We start from the raw sequence: 16,313 nt of genomic DNA, 5'->3' as shown, positions 1-16,313 counted from the left end.
AATGCAGATGGTGAAAACCAAACAAATAGAAAAGCTGTTGGACAACACCAGTGAGTATCTACCTATCCTAACACTTCCCAGTAGATTGATACACTGCTCTTTTCTTTGCTCTGTCTTTCCAGCTCCTGCAGACTATAGACTTCTTCAGCTACAGACTATGTCAAGATGATTGTTTAATGCCAACTCATGAATTACCTTCCATGGATGTATATTATCCCTTTAGCATTTCCACTCTTTTTTGGTCTCAACAACATCCAGAGTCAGTGGGTTCATGGTTTTAAGCTTTCTGACTCTCTACTGGGCATCACACAATACCTGTATTGGCAGAAACCGATTCATTCCCTCTTCATCTTTTCCATACTACTCATGGTCTTACAGATTTCTAATATACAGCTTCCCAACAGTCTCTTTACCAAGCAAGAGACTCCTAATATTTAAGACTTCTTGCCTAAAGTGACCCTGTTGCCCCTTTATGAAAGATTACAAATATGTTTGTTTGATTTGCTGAGCTCCACAGTTACACGTCACCCCCTCAGAACTGCAGCAAATAAGAAATAAAGCAGACATGAAATTTAACATTCATAACAGTATTGCAATCTGGAAATAAGCATTAGTTGCTACATAATTTCTCACTCTCTCTGTTTACTCTCTGATTAATCCGCAAACATCCTCTCAAGCATATGAAACTGTACAGTTATTTATTAACATCCGCCAGCTACAAAAGCAAGATCAAAAAAATCTCCAAGTTTAGCTCACTTAATGTAAAATCTGATCCAATAAACAAAAAGATAAATTACTAGTTCACCAAATCATGCAAGTAAAGCAAAAACCAATTGTTAAATATCTTTTCATGTTAGATTACCGACACTTGAAGTTTAATCAACCTTTTTTTTTTTCAGATTTAAGGAGTTCAAAAAACTGAATTTTAAGATCTATCATGCTACGTATGCAATGGCACAAATAATACAACTGCCCAGCAAGAAATATATCTGTTTTCATTGCTAAAGTTGAAAGAAATGAATAAACACACATAGTTCCAGTGAAAATAAGGAGTTTTATGTAAGCATTCTTACTTTCTTTGATATTACTGGCACCATAGAAGGAAAACACAGCCCTATCAAGACAGAGTGATCCACAAAGACTTCTTCCACAAATCCTACACGGCTTTGCAATGTGAATGGTATGCTTATTATTTTCTTATTTAAAACATACCTATTTTACCGAATGCTTCTCTCAGATCTTCAAGCTCTTCACGAGAGATAGTAGTTATGTTGTTTTCCATCTCTAGACAGCAAGAGGCCTTGTCCTCAACTGCTTATACCTAATAATAATAAACAGAAAATATATAAGGCTTTAATTCCAAGCACATACTAATACAAGTTACTGATCTTTTCAATACAAGGGACCAGACCTGAATGACATTTCCAGGCCTGGCACACTTAAAACATTACAAACACCACTTTCAAGTACATCAAACACCTGGCAACTGTTTTTGCTGTAACAATGACAGAGAATTCACAATAGCAGCACCTGTTTGCATACACTTGATGTTTTCATTTGCATAGAATAAGCACTGATCAACCATCTACCTCCATTGCTTGTTTTTCCAACATTAAAATCATTACCTTACATTTCAACTAACAATTTTTAGAAAAATTAATATCTGAGTGCAATGCGGTATCATTGCCAATTAGTAGTTAGTGCTAGGGTCTAGTCCTGCAAGGCACTGGGCACTCCAACATTTGCACAGTAGTAAACCTCAGTGGGAGACTTTCAAGTACCTGCTTACCATCAGTGGGCAAATGCTGACGAGCCTTTTTATAGCTGCGCAGAAGTTGCCACGTCCTGACCTTTACTGCACTCTTTGACAAGGCTGTTGTCTCACAACACTGTCAAAGAGCCGAATAAAGGCTTTTACTGAGCACAAAGATTGGAGTCTCAACTGAATCTGCTTTCTCTACCCAACTCCATAAAAAAGCAAAACAAAACCGAAGGCACCTTCACAAGGGTTGATAGACTCACCCACCCAAACAGATCCTTGCCCATTTCCTCTGACCAAAGCTTTACTACAACAGGATGATTCAGACCCTTGTTAGTAAGTGCAAGTCTGTAAAGAAGTCACACCCAATTGTCTCAATATGCAAGCTTGTATTTGCCTCTGCCATTTTCCACCATGCACACACCACTGGCGCACACAACGTAAGCCTACGGCAGCACCCACCTGCATCCACTAAGCTCTGAGCAGCACTTGTCTGTAGAGAGCACAATGTGCTACAGGTGATGCTCGGCCTACCATAAAGTAGAAGTTTTGTCTTTGCTTTTACTTTATAAGCCAAAAGTGGCAAAAATCCACCTTATGTAAGTATTTTCATCAAAGTTGTCCTATATGTGTGTATGTTTTCCCTTCTGGTTTAGTTGCTTCTGCCTTAGTGTTTTTGCTTTAGAGCAAGAAAAATATTCCTGTAATGGCCAGGCTATTATTTGCTCATAATAATTCTATTCAGATCTGCTATATGCAGCTGCTTCTCCCCCAGAAATCGTGCGTATCAACAGAACTGTACTGTTGCCCACTGGACAAGACACTGGAAGGGGAAACCTGAATTCAACAATTGGTTTTACCATGGACCTGCTGGATGCCCTTGGGCAAGGCTGTACTTTTGTTTCCCACCTTTGTAGGTCCTGACTAACCAGGTTACAAACTTGCTGGGTGCAGGGACTGCCCCATGAGTAGATGGTTACACAATGCCTGCAACAACAGGACTCCCCTAAGGTCTGCTGTGAGGCTGTAATAATGGAATCAGAATTTGTTTCAGAATGAAGGAGATTAAACATTATCAATTTGAATTTCTGTTAGAAAATTGTTTCTTCCTCATTCTAGCTGTGTCAGTTTTCTTTCAATCCCTGACAATCTAAAAATGAGTAAAAATACAAATTAAGCAATTGCACAGGTCACCAGCACATGACAGAAGAGGCAGCAGGGCACTACATCAGCTGCAGTTTGCTAGGGGATGGTGTCAAGAAGTCAGACAGATTTCCTGGAGGTTTACTACGGAGTGCCCGAGCAGTGCGCACAATACCGCTGATGGGAGTTATACCTACTGTATTGTCAAAAGTCTCAATACAAAATAAATTAGCTGTGGGCAGCCACAGACAGGTACAACATTGCCTCACTACATTAACCACTGAAGTGTCTCCTGATTTCAGGATTATAAGCGGTGACATCACTGCTGGAGATTATTTCACTGAGAAAGATATCACACTTCTGTATTAGTGATGTCAAAGCCCATCATATTCTGCAACCAGGTAGAACATTTGTTTATCACAAATTGGCTCTCCCTGCCTACCTATTAAAGGAGACCAAATGAGAAGTACAGCACAACCTGTCAGCTTGCACGGCATTCACGGGTTGCCTCCATCTGCTTGGAGTGCAAAAAGCACAGGGTCAGCCCTTCTTTCTTCTGCACCTACCTCTAGTTACACAGAAAGTGGGGATTCCCACTGCATCCAATGCCTAAGGCTTTCAATATTCTAATGTCCTCATACTTACACAGTATCCTTCAGGAGAAAAAAGGAGACATGACACAACTTGTCAAAAAATTCCAAAACAAAGAAAAAACCCATCTGGATTAAAAACTGACTTGCAAATATTAAACTGTTAAGAAACATAGTTATTCAACGCATTTTGATACTATGTTGGAAAGCATGTCACTGGATGGAGATTCAGGTAGCCAGAAATTAGAACTTGACGAGGATATTGGGGCTGATAATTTTACTCAAACCTACCAATCCAAATCTATGTATTATGGCATTCCTCCTCATACTATTTTGCCTTTTGTTGAATGCAGAATGATACACTTTTTGTCATTTATATTAACATTCTATATAAATAAGAGTTATTACGTGAAAAACTCAGCTTTTTAGTGATATTTCTTAACTGTAACTACGTACACATTTAGGTTGCTAGGCAGTTTTCAATAGGATGATTTTGATTCTCCCAACAGCATTTTCATAAACGCCAAGTAAGTTTTCACCTTTGATTTTCTAATACAAAAGGCAACGGGACAATATTTTGCTACTGTTTTTACTGCTAGTAAGAGAACTCTGTATGGGAGAGAATAAACTATCCTATACTATGAAGTACTCACTAAGAATACTTGAACAGTTTGTAATGAAAAAAATACTCCACAGGAAATGCTGGAAAGGTCTCTAGAACTAAAAAAATAAATGCCAAATGAGGTATCCTGTCATTATGCATATAGGTTTAGCTACATGTAGAAGCAACGCTCATGAGCTAGCAATGAGTAGCTCCCAACTTTTTTCAAAATTCTATTTTTAAACAAAGCAAATACTTATTCAAAATACTATAAAATACTGTGACTTTGTTTTAAAGTACATTTTTTACACTTTTTATTTTTCTTGGTTTTTTTTTTTGGTTTTGGTTTTTTGAAATCTTCGGGGTTTATGTTTTGAACTTTGTGGTTATCTGAAGCCATCAGAGTTAGATATTTCCTTCAAAAAAGAAAGTGACTTGGAAGTTAAGATTCTCATGTAATAAACTTCAACCGAGGGTCAGGGGTTTAAGGAAAACAAATGAGATGTGGTGAAACTTTCTAAGACAGCAACTGTATTGTCAGACAATTCAAGAAAATACAAGAAATTTTTTTTGTCACAAGAGTATGTGACTACTGTCTCAAAGTACCCAAGTAAAAATATTTATTTGGGCTCTATCTGCAGCATAAGCATTTATTTAGCTACACTTACTCTGCCACGCAAGAGAGAAAAAACAAGTCCTGCACCATGTAACTGATTCTTATCTCGGCAAATATTTCTGCTTTAAGGCAGTAGTTTACTTTTCTTCCACGATGCTACATTAAGTTTCCATAGCAATTTAGTTTTCTTCCATTATGCTATATAAAAAAAGTTCATGAACAATAGCAGGTTATTTTAATGAGATCTTGTCTACTTTACTCGGGTTAGTATTTTCTGCATCTTCACAGGGACCGTTCCTGTGGGTCACACAGGATATGGCCTTGAGTGTGGGCGGCAAGTTAAGTCTTTTTCCTTCATGTCACTTGATCTTATTTAAGTACTGAAATCCTACTTATCCATTTTGCTAAGCTTATTAGCAGCACATACCGGTCTTCATACTCAAAAGAACATTTAAAATATATATTCAGAAAAAATGACCATACACACAGATGTCTCTGGAAGTACAAATACCTTGATTGGAAACCTGATGTGTCAATTAAAAATAAATAAATAATAAACCGTGGAAAAATTGGGGAAGAAAATTAAATATTTAAATCCAAATTACTAAGGAAATTTAAAGGACTGAAACTGCAAAAAACCCCAGAAGACAGTCCTCTGAAATACAGAAAGAGCATGTCAAAGCAAAAGTTAAATATTTAGCCACGCAGGTGCAAAAGACACCACCACTTCTGTCATACTGTTAATGTTTTTAACTATTTACCATTACCATGAGTCAGATTTTATCAAAAACAATTTCTGCAAAGTTGCAATGCAATTAGTTTCACTCCTCCCCTTTTATGATTCATAATTTAGATTTTCCATCATATTCTACTTCAGAAAACAGCAATCTTTGATTTCCAAAGGCGTTGATTACTTGAGTAACACAGTAGAACATCTGTTCTTGAATGAAGCAGATAAATAAAGCTAATACCTCTGCTCTAAAGAGACAGTCTTAAATACCCTATTATATAATTACAGGGTAAATTAGCTGGTCAATTGAAAGGCAGAAATGCTGCAATCATGGTTCTGGCATTCAAGAGAGATCTAATTTGAGCAAAACCAACACCTGAACTAGTCAGACATTTCAGACAATTTCAGTATAGAAACAGGAACCTTTTATCTAAGCTAATAAATACTCTGCAGACACAGGTTTATCACTACCCAAGATGACTCAGTCTACAGGCAATTCCGACAAGATATAACATTAAGCCTCCAAAGGTACATGTCTATTGGAATTACGACTACCTGCTGAAAGATATATTTGTTTACAGAGAACACATTTGTGTGTACTCTGGTAGTGTTCATGTAACACTTAGATTTTCTGGAGTCTATGCTTACATTAAACCATCTCCTACTACCCTAGGACAGGGTAGGTGCAAACACTGTTTTTATGCCGAGAAAGTGTCCTTCATCCTCTTTCCAGTCCTTGCCAATATGCTTAACATGAACTGACAATATTCATCTCTCCTTAGCCTGCCTTCTATGCCTGGAAGGCTTTTTGTATTTAAGCCAATTCACTGGAGTCTCCTGGAAACATTCCACATACAAGATTAATACAGATACAAGCTACTGTTGATACCATCATGGTATTTCTTTGTGTGCAGAGGAGTTATCTGTGCCTGAGCAACCACGAAGGATAAAGTGAGTAGGCCAAACAGCAGTTCCTGCTGCTTTTTTGACCTGCTATCAGAGCTGTCAGAAAAAGACCAGTTAATTGGCAATCAGGCCCAATAGTTTTCTCCATCCCTTAGGCAACTGGCAATTTCTTTTCCAGCTCTTCATTTCAAATTCTATTTGCCTTGTTTCCACACACAGCTGCTTCCGCGATGACAATGGACATTACAAATGTTGACTCAAGAGCTTATTTTCTTTTGTCGCAGTTTTTTTTGTCTAGTACTAGGGACACACCTCCTCTGTCCCTGGCACAAATACCACTCTATTGCTGCATCATCCTAAATAGCATAATTTGCAAATACAGGTTATGCTTTTATGTCAATAACCAGCTGGTTATTAGTATGTACCATTTACAAACACAACGCATGAAAATTCTGTTTCTCTTACTGGGCTTTGAATCAAACTGCTACAGATTTTAATGCAAGAAAAAAAAAAAAACTTAAACCCCATAGTTTAACCTGTAGCATTCCTGTGTTAGCTTATCTGGTATTCTTTAAGCCAATGTGGTAGGAACAGGGTAGCTTCCACACACTGTTAGTCTCCTCTAAGCTCTTGCCAGATTAAACTTGGAGTTCTGTCCTGTCTCAGTGAGATAACAATGCATTATAAGGTATAAGACATATTAAAGGAACTTTAAAACAAGGATATGCATCAGATGTTTCCTTTAGTCAGTAAGGAGAGAACAGAAAATGCTGCTGTATTTTAACTGAGGAAATGCTAATTAAACATTAGTGAAAAGACTTGCATATAATAAAATTTTGAGCAATGGAACTAACTGCCATGGATATACGGAATGTTAGCGTTATATGAATATACACACAGAAGTTTCTTATGTCTTTTCAAGACAACAAAACTACTGAAGTTTTTGTTTCGTCTGTTGTTTTTTTGATTCCTCCTCCCACCCCACTCCCTCAGCTTACACTGAAAGATCTTTTTACTTATGTCAAGATTATTCTGGGTCCCCAAATATAAAGATGATTAGGGGCCAACTAAATCAATCCTTTAACAATGTGAAAGGACGAATTATTTTAGGTGTTTCACTGGTGGTCTCTAATAAAACAGCAGTGGAGATTAACTTTTTTAATTTACTGGAGATTAATTTTTTATCTTACTGTGGTAAGTCTTTTAATCTTTCTGACAAAATGAATAATCAATAGGGTTCAGGACTTTATAATTTTTTTATTATTAGAGTTTACACTGCTATAGGATATGAAAAGATAGTTTATCTTTCCCATATCAGTGAAAAAACTGCAGAAAACATTAACAGCAGAGAAATACACTTTATGTCATTCAAAGTGAAAGAAGTCTTGATTGCGGAATACAGTCATAGAATCATAGAATACCAGGATAGAAGGAACCTCAAGGATCATCTGGTCCAACCTTTCTTGGCAAAAGCACAGTCTAGACAAGATGGCCCAGCACACTGTCCAGCTGAATCTTAAAAGTATGCAATGTTGGGAATCCACCACTGCCCTGGGGAGATTATTCCAATGCCCGATTTTTCTGAGAAAAATTTTCCTCTCGCGTCCAATTGGAATCTCCCCAGGAGTAATTTGTACTCATTACCCCTTGTCTTTTCCACGTGACCCCTTGTAAAAAGGGAGCCTCCATTTTCTTTGTAGCCACCCTTTGAATAGTGGAATATGGCGATAAGGTCCCCCCTTAAACCTTCTTTTGTCAAGGCTGAACAAACCCAGTTGTCTCAGCCTCTCCTCATGTCCTAGGCCTTCCAGTCCTTTGATTATGTTTGCGGCCCTTCTCTGGACCCTCTCCTGCCTGACCACATCTTTTTTGTATAGCAGGGACCAAAACTGAACACAGTATTCAAGGTGTGGCCAGTCCTCTAAAGAGAAAGAATCCTATACACCTGTAGAATGATGAGCACTGGGTCTTACAAAGAAAGAAGATACAAAAATAGATCCACTTCTAATGATGCAAAGAGGATGCTTGTAAACCTTTAAAACAGGAGAGTGCTGAAAGGTCAAAGTAATTAGCTATATAAATACCTGTATATATAAAAAAATTCAAGAGATATTGCAACTGCTGAAGCAGATTGTTAATAACTGTACCTAATACCATAATTATACCCTGCCCCTTCTTTCAAAAGTTAGCAGAGTAGGATGAAGTGCAAAGCTCTTTAAGTATCATACAGCCAGCCTGAAGCTTCACTACCTGAAAGAGTCAGAGAGTATGTTCCTCAGCCTGGGCTTATAAACATGGCTGGACACATTTATGACCATCAAAAGTATTTAATCACTAGAAGTTAGAGGATAACAGTGAAGAAATGTTAATATAAACTGATAATCCATGGAATTTTCCTCTGTCTAGGTATAGCATTACACAGTGAACAAGGTACAATTTAAGAGGGGAAAAACTCGTATTTTTTTTTTAAACTTCTTCCAAAACTGTATGCACTAATATTTGCTAGAGGAAGACTATCAAACCAGTCAGAGTGACAAATTTTGGGCCCATGAAATACGACTCTTATGCAAGAAGGACTAGAAGTTTTACACTGAAGTTAATTATTCACTCTACAGGAATTTATTCAACATAGTACAGTAATTCTGGTGAATAATAAAATCAACATTTTCCACTATGCCTTTAAGATAAACATGGGTGACTCAAGAATAAACAGTAAAACAATAAGCTAAGATACCTAACTGTTCAACTGGTCACAGGCCTGATCTGACTTCACTTACTATGGTATAAATACAGAATAATCTCATGAGGTTTAAGTCACAATGAAGAGCAACTCTATTATAAAGCAGATATATGTTTACTTTAGAAAGATACTTTTTCATCCAAACAAAATGCCTCCAGCTTCCTCTGGCTGCTGAGTATACAGAATAGCCATGCACATTCATCAATAGTATCAGTTTCACACAGTTTCCTTCCCATGCATCATTCAAGAGGATCTCAGACTGCCTGTGCTTTGTATTGTTGCATTCAGCACTCTGAATAAGAAACACCAATGGAAACCTTACCTATGCCAGAAAGACCACTTCTGGAAAAGTAATTTTGAAAAAAAAAAAAATGCTACTGCTTGCAGAGTTCATAGAAGTACCTTCCCTGAAATATTCTGCAAACCTAACGTGTTTACAGTTTACCTACACCAACAATTTGGGCTGAATTTGCCCAAACTGATTCTCTCAGACCATGTGAGACCTGTTCTGGATCAGCTAATTAGTTATTTTTCTAAGAGTTCCACAGGTTTCAGCTGCCTATAGCACAGGGCTAGGAGTGTTTCATCCCCTGTTCTGGAAGAGGGATGTGGAATCTGTCTACCCCATATCCACCAGCAAAGCGATGCCTTCTCATACAACATTAACCCAGATGTTGCCTGATTTATAGAACGCATAAAAATCCTGCTTGAATGTGTTGTGTCAAGGATTCTTTGAGGTCATACTCTTCCATTTCATTCGCACTAAGTATGCTGTAGTCTAGCATAGCAGGTGGCATGCAAGAATTCACCTCTGCAACTGCTCCTTGCAGCTGCCAAGAGAAGGCAGGGCACCTTCCCCTCTAGTTCCAAAAACCAAGGGGAAAGCAGGGAAGTGAATTCCAGTCTTCCAAGTGCCACAACAGATTAACAGGCCACTGCTCCGCTTCTCCTCATCTCATTTGCTTTAATACAACAAGCTGTACTATTAATGAGTATATCATCAAGAGCAAATGTGAAATAGTGACATTCTCTGTGAAACTAGGATGCCAAGCTGATACAAGCCAATACCACTATAGCCCTGAAGAGCTGAGTGCACAAGTTACTGCTTTCTAACTGCATTTTCTGATGTTTATAAATACAGTCATTCAAAACACACTAGTTGTGGTTAGATCACTTTTGTAAGTAACAGAGAATAGCAAGGAACTTAAATTTGTGTATTTCTCCAATATGGTGTGTCCTGGGATCCCTACCTGCTAGCAAACCATTTCCAGATGAAAAAAATATATGCACAAAGCTGCTTCCACGCAAAAAGTAGCTTTTCTTTAGGACTTGAGAATACCAGACAAATAAGTATTGTAAATACAGAAGCAAAATTTTTCTCATAAATCTCTAGATAAGAGACAACACTTCTGTTTTTCAGAACACAAAATCAGGTTGTCTGCAAAAATAATATATCCCTTAATCTGAAGCAAAATCATCCCTGTTTTGAGATGGTGTTTACCTGTTACTTGTTGAAAACTTCAAGGTTAAGTATTCTGAACTATCTGCATATTTTATGTAATTTAAATATATTAGCTTTCCAATAACTTAGGGAGTACAGAATCAATGTATACAATACAAAATACTAAACAGTTGCGCCATAAGCAAATTAAGGGACACAAAAATAAAGTTTCCCCTATCTCTAACAGAATCTCTAACATGGTTAAATTCAAAGAATTCTGATCCAAAGTAAAGGTTGGATACAGTGAATCTGCTAAAGTGACACTTGCTCTCGTTTTTATTATGCACAACCTTTGCCTTGGTGAAAGTTCAGTAACAGCACGCACAGGTATCCAAGCTCTGTCAAGAGATGCGCAGACACATAAGGAAAATGAAAGCATGGCAGAAATTTGAATACACTCAAACCATAAATCTTAATTACCTTTTATGCTATCTCAACATCTTTCATCATTGATTTCTGATACTTTAAATATTTGTTTCATTCCTCAACAACACAAATATTTAATCAGGAAAAAGAACACAAAAGGCATAAGGACTTAATGTTTAACAAACATACCAACTATCCACTAATAACAGATCATTTCCACTAAAAAGTGTTTTCAGAACTCCTTACGAACAAAAGCAGCTTATGTTCTCATGGAAATGAAATGGAATAAACAAGAATAGAGTTGCTACAATCTACTGTAGAAGAGGATGGTCCTATTATGCCCTTTAAAGAAGTCTGAGCCTATTACTTGCAGGCAAACAGCTTGCAGACAGAGCTAAAGATACACAAGTTTAAATGCCTGTATGATTTCAGAAGCTAGGAAGATGTGCAATAGCAATTCAGCTCTGAAACACCCTAATCAAGCCTTACAGTTGGTCTGAAGGACATTAGTTACTTTTGCATTCAGGTACAGAACATCTTCCAGAGGGTTACAATGCACCTTAACAGATATTACCACAGCAAAGGTACCAGATTTATTAAGGACAAGTTTTTCAGTTTTATTCCAGCAAAGTCACCTGCAGTCAGCTGAATTTGCAGATTTTCAGCATCTCTATTAATCATGCCATAAATAAACTAGTGAAAAACTTTAGAAACAAGTAACTCAAGTACAATGCAACTGCAATGATATTCCTTCCAAGAGAGAGAGAAGCAGCTCTTGTTTAGTGCTGTCATAGAAATGCAAGTGTTAGTGTAAACAGAAAGGTTCTTCAAGGTCTCAGTTCCACAGTTCATTACACACGCAGAAAGTCATCGACATACTTGCTAACATTTTGATTTTACAATAAGAAACTCTCACATCTAGCAATAAAACCTGCATGCCATTAATGGCACACAAGGACAGGAAAGAATATGCAAAAAAAGTGGCAGGAGAAGTGGGACTAGGGAATTCCCTTGGGAGACAAAGATCTTGCAGAAGACCTTCCCTTTGTTGAGCAAACCCTAGAACAAGTGTCATCTCTAGCCTATTAGAAAATGTACATTTGTAGAAACTGCTAGGATTGTAATACCTGCGATCTTTGTAGGTGTGGTACTAACCTTACCAATGTAAATCATTTTAGTGTTGATTTATCTTCTGACATACTGTCTAGAATAATTTTTACCTTTTACTGATACAGTTAAAACTAGTGCTCACAAAGGAAATTAATAGTATGAAACTCATGAAACTTGCAGCTCATTTCTGAGAGCTGTGTGGCTTACACTTAAGAGACCCATTTTCACCTCTGTGCTTCAGATACATAACATAATTACAATCAGGTCTGCTGCCATTCACAATTAGTCACATGTATTTGCAATGAAAAATTTTATTCACATTAAGCATTAACACGTTTTCCTTAGACAGTTCAAGAACACTACTGAGCCTGCCCACTATAACTCAAAATAACAATAGTAACAGAAGAAAAGCAATCCCATCATCTCCTTTTTTTATCCAAGAATCTGAAGTTGGGCTTTTGAATATAAATTAAACATTTAAAGGTACTATTCTGAAAGCAAAAACCTTGCTTTTGCATTTTATACATGCTAATGTCTATATTCAAGGAATCCATGACTGCAGAGCTACATTCAAACTAATTGGCAAGGTAACAACACTTAGGATGGGGCTCAAGACAGATTAAGGTGACCTGGTGGAAGAAACTTCTTTACAAGTGTAAACACCATAATGTTTACACTGGTCCAGGAAGCATTTGACCAAGCCTTGAACAGAAACCAGACTTGTCTTTCAACAAGTTCAATCAACTTAATACGTTGTTTCATTTTATACAACCTTTCCTATCTCCTCTCACCAGCAATATCATTTGATACTCTCCAAAACTCAGTTCATTACACTGAAACCTATGTCCAAGGTTGACTAGTCATTCGGCTTCCCTGTACACCAACGTGCTGGACCCTCCTTCCTGGAGAACTCCCATCAAGCACCTCTTCTGTTCTTCCTATTCTACAATGCTACTCTTGCCTCACCCCTCACCCATATGAGTGTTTTTGCTTGCATATCACTTCTGAAAGCATCCACCCAGCAACCAGGCAAACATACTCTCTCTGGAAGACCAGAGCTGGCAAGGATCATGCTTTCCAATGACCCCTGGAAACTGGTGCCTCGGATGCTGCCACCAAAAACAAGGAAAAAATATGGGCTGAACCACCACCACAGCCACCATAGCACAGGCTGCCAAATCCAGAAATTGTGGCAAGATGAATGCCTACTCAAGTCAAAGCACTACAGCAGTTTTACCATGCAAGTGCATGTTAGATGGAAAGAGTCCATCATTAACACATAGAAAATTTGATGAGAAACTAGGAAACAGTTTGTCATAAACCCCATTTGATTACCAGTCACTGCTCTGAAGAATCGAATTTTTTAAGTCCAAACTGTTTTTCTGTGACATTTCATTAAAGCAAACCACACTAAAATGAAAATGGAAAGGCTACACTAATAAAAGCAAGTTCGTTCAGGCACTCCATCCTCAAGTCAATCATTTGTGCCTAGGCTGACATTACATATCAAGTTTACAACAGCAGAAGGGAGTGAATAAAAGACACACCAGCAAATGATACTTAATCTCTTTCTTTCTCTGTCTAGGTTTATGCACATACAGCTTTTGTTAGCATGCAACTACAATGACAAATAAAAATTGCATTATTTTTATAGGAAATTCCCATATCAGTATATCCGATCTGTATCTTAATTAGGAAACAAATCCTGAAATTCTTATTGAAATATCTGCATTAATAAGAATTTTGCCTGTGCACACAGCAAAACTCATGCTCAGAGCTCCCAATGTGTTGACAGTACCCTCATTTGACAGAGGGGCTTTCTGGGTGTCCCAGTACTCTACAAATCAGATTCACAACTTGAGGGTTATGCTTTAATTATTCTTGTCGTTTGTTATTAAACTATAGCACTGCTAGTTAATTACTAAACAAAAAAGCTAACCAGAAGCAATAGTCATAACCTCAGCTTTTCAAAAACAATCACAAGTCAGACCCTAATCAACCCGAAAAAGAAATGTTAAAGGGTTTTAAAAGTCACTCATATGGGACATCTGTCTTCTGTTTTCAGATACTTCACGTTATTCTCAGATTAATTTTTCACACTTTTCTCTAGAAATTTGTTTTAAAATTAAACAGACCCTCACATAATTTCTCAACTCCACAAACTATGACTTTTGAGAGCATCTTCAATTTTCAGGGAAAGCTCAGTCAAATTATGAGAACTGGTGATTGTGGAAGTCACTGATTCACCATCTTCTGGTCTGACTCTAAATTACAATTTAAATAGTACGTTTCTAAAAGCAATTGTGTTATTAAAGTATGGGCAATATTATCTCCACCTCTGTATTTATAGTAAGGAAATAAAAGTAATCAGAAACATTACAATACAACAAATAGCACATCTGTTCACTAACTACCAGCTTCCAGCACAGCAACTGTTATTACCAATCTCACAGCCAAAATTCCACTGCTGCTATTGACAAATTACAATTTCACATCTTACAAGCTTCACAGCTTTTCAGAGTTTGCGGAACTTTGCATGCCATCTACTAAAATCAAAATGCACTCACCTTCAACTGTTTAATCTGATAAAATACCACTGATATTTTTACATTTGCAACACTGACAGTTTTTGTACCAAGCCTCTATTTCTTCTAGATTTGGTGCTGCTTGAGAGGTAGGACATACTGTACTTGGTGTTCTTTGCTAAGGAATTTATCCTTCTGTGACACTCATAACTTCAGAAAAGTATCTTTTTCTTAAGCCAACTGGAACATTACGAATCATTTTTCTCCTCTCCAAGTGTGAAAATAATGTTCAGTTAGCACATAATTTAAAAAGCATAACTATGAACAAAGCTATCAGAGAACAAACAGCTCAAGAGGCAGAAAGGGAGGGAGATCTTAGAACAGCACAACTACAACACTCCAGAGAACTACTGCCTTTATCTTTCTGTGTACCTGCTCTCTGGTAGTCTGAAGTAGGAAACCTCAGCTTTCTACAAATACTGAAACTCCAGCAGAGCACCACAGGTTAACTCTTACTAACAAACTTAGTTTTAAGGTTGCCCCAGAAGTTAATCATGTGAATATCATTAAGTGTAACAATGGAAACACACATTCATTCTCCTGCCTTCAGCAATTCAATTTACATCCACATATTCTCCGTATCCCAGCTAACTGCAATTACTAAACAGTACCAAATAAATGTGTGTTGCCACAGTATTTTTCATTAATTATCAGATGGCAGTATGGCCTTCTGTCACCTGCTAATTCCTTGTTCAACTCTACATGGTTCAAGAGATTATTAGAAGATTAGACTGATCAGCTACTATACTACAAGCAAGCCAGGATTTTCTGTCATGGAAAATTCATAGGTTATTTTTGTTTTTCTTTTTTCATTGGTCAAGCTAGAGGAAAAAGGAGGGTCTTCTACAATATACAGCAAAAGCAACTGGCAGCATTTCAAAGCCATCCAGTCTCTGCAGAGTCCACATATAAATAAATGCTACCCATTTGCCAGTTCACAGCCTTGAAGAGCTATGTTTGCTAAAGTGTTGAGAATAAAAGGAGCACATTCGTAAATCTAAAACTAAAGAGAGTATTGTTTGTAGCTTCTAAAGTAGAAGACTATCTGGGGCACACATGAAGTTCATTTGCTGGTACTGTAGTTCTTAATAATTAGGCCAGAAGAAAACATCCACAGTTGTTGCCAACTGTCATTTTTAATCATATTTTGAAGACAAAAAGAAAGACATTTCTGAGCAAATTTTTTGTAACTAAATTATTCAAAAATCTCAGCCTTAGGATGAATATTATCAGGAGACAGCTTTAATTTAAGAATATAAAGTTGTTTCTGATGCTTAGGTGAAAACTTTACCATCTCTCTTACAAACATCAAAAATCAAAACTAAAAAAAAAATACTTATAAATGTCTTGGGTTTAGACAAATTCTTTGATTTTTTTTTTTATAGTTTGAACTGGCAACATGAGCAGACATCCATAAGCATTTAAATCATACATTGCAACTACGCAAAAAAAATCATGAGTTTAAAAAAATTAGTCTAAATATAAAATATAGCCAGGCACTTCTACTAAAACAATAAATATCTAGCATTTTATTCATCTGCTGCAAAACAATGCATAAAGATGTGCATGATTTCATTAACTAGAAATTTTGTTTCCTTTTTTCAAGTGTCATAAAAAATCAGAAAATAGTGCTAGGCAACTAACAACCCTTACAAGCCTAAAAATG

General features: G+C 37.0%; 1 protein-coding gene across 1 annotated transcript in view; it reads right to left on the bottom strand.

Moving 5' to 3' along the window:
• The window catches only part of PLS1 (plastin 1), a 24,023-nt gene extending 22,709 nt beyond the window's left edge, over positions 1-1,314 (bottom strand). Inside the window, exon 1 of the mRNA XM_009704022.1 lies at positions 1,213-1,314. Coding sequence (XP_009702324.1) covers positions 1,213-1,282 — 70 coding nt within the window. The 5' untranslated portion in view covers positions 1,283-1,314. The remainder of the gene's footprint in view (positions 1-1,212) is intronic.
• Between the last annotated feature and the right edge of the window lie 14,999 nt (positions 1,315-16,313).

The sequence above is a fragment of the Cariama cristata genome, unplaced genomic scaffold, assembly GCF_000690535.1.
Source record: "Cariama cristata isolate BGI_N322 unplaced genomic scaffold, ASM69053v1 scaffold21837, whole genome shotgun sequence".
Classification (NCBI taxonomy): Eukaryota; Metazoa; Chordata; class Aves; order Cariamiformes; family Cariamidae; genus Cariama; species Cariama cristata.
This window is presented reverse-complemented; position numbering and strand designations above follow the sequence as displayed.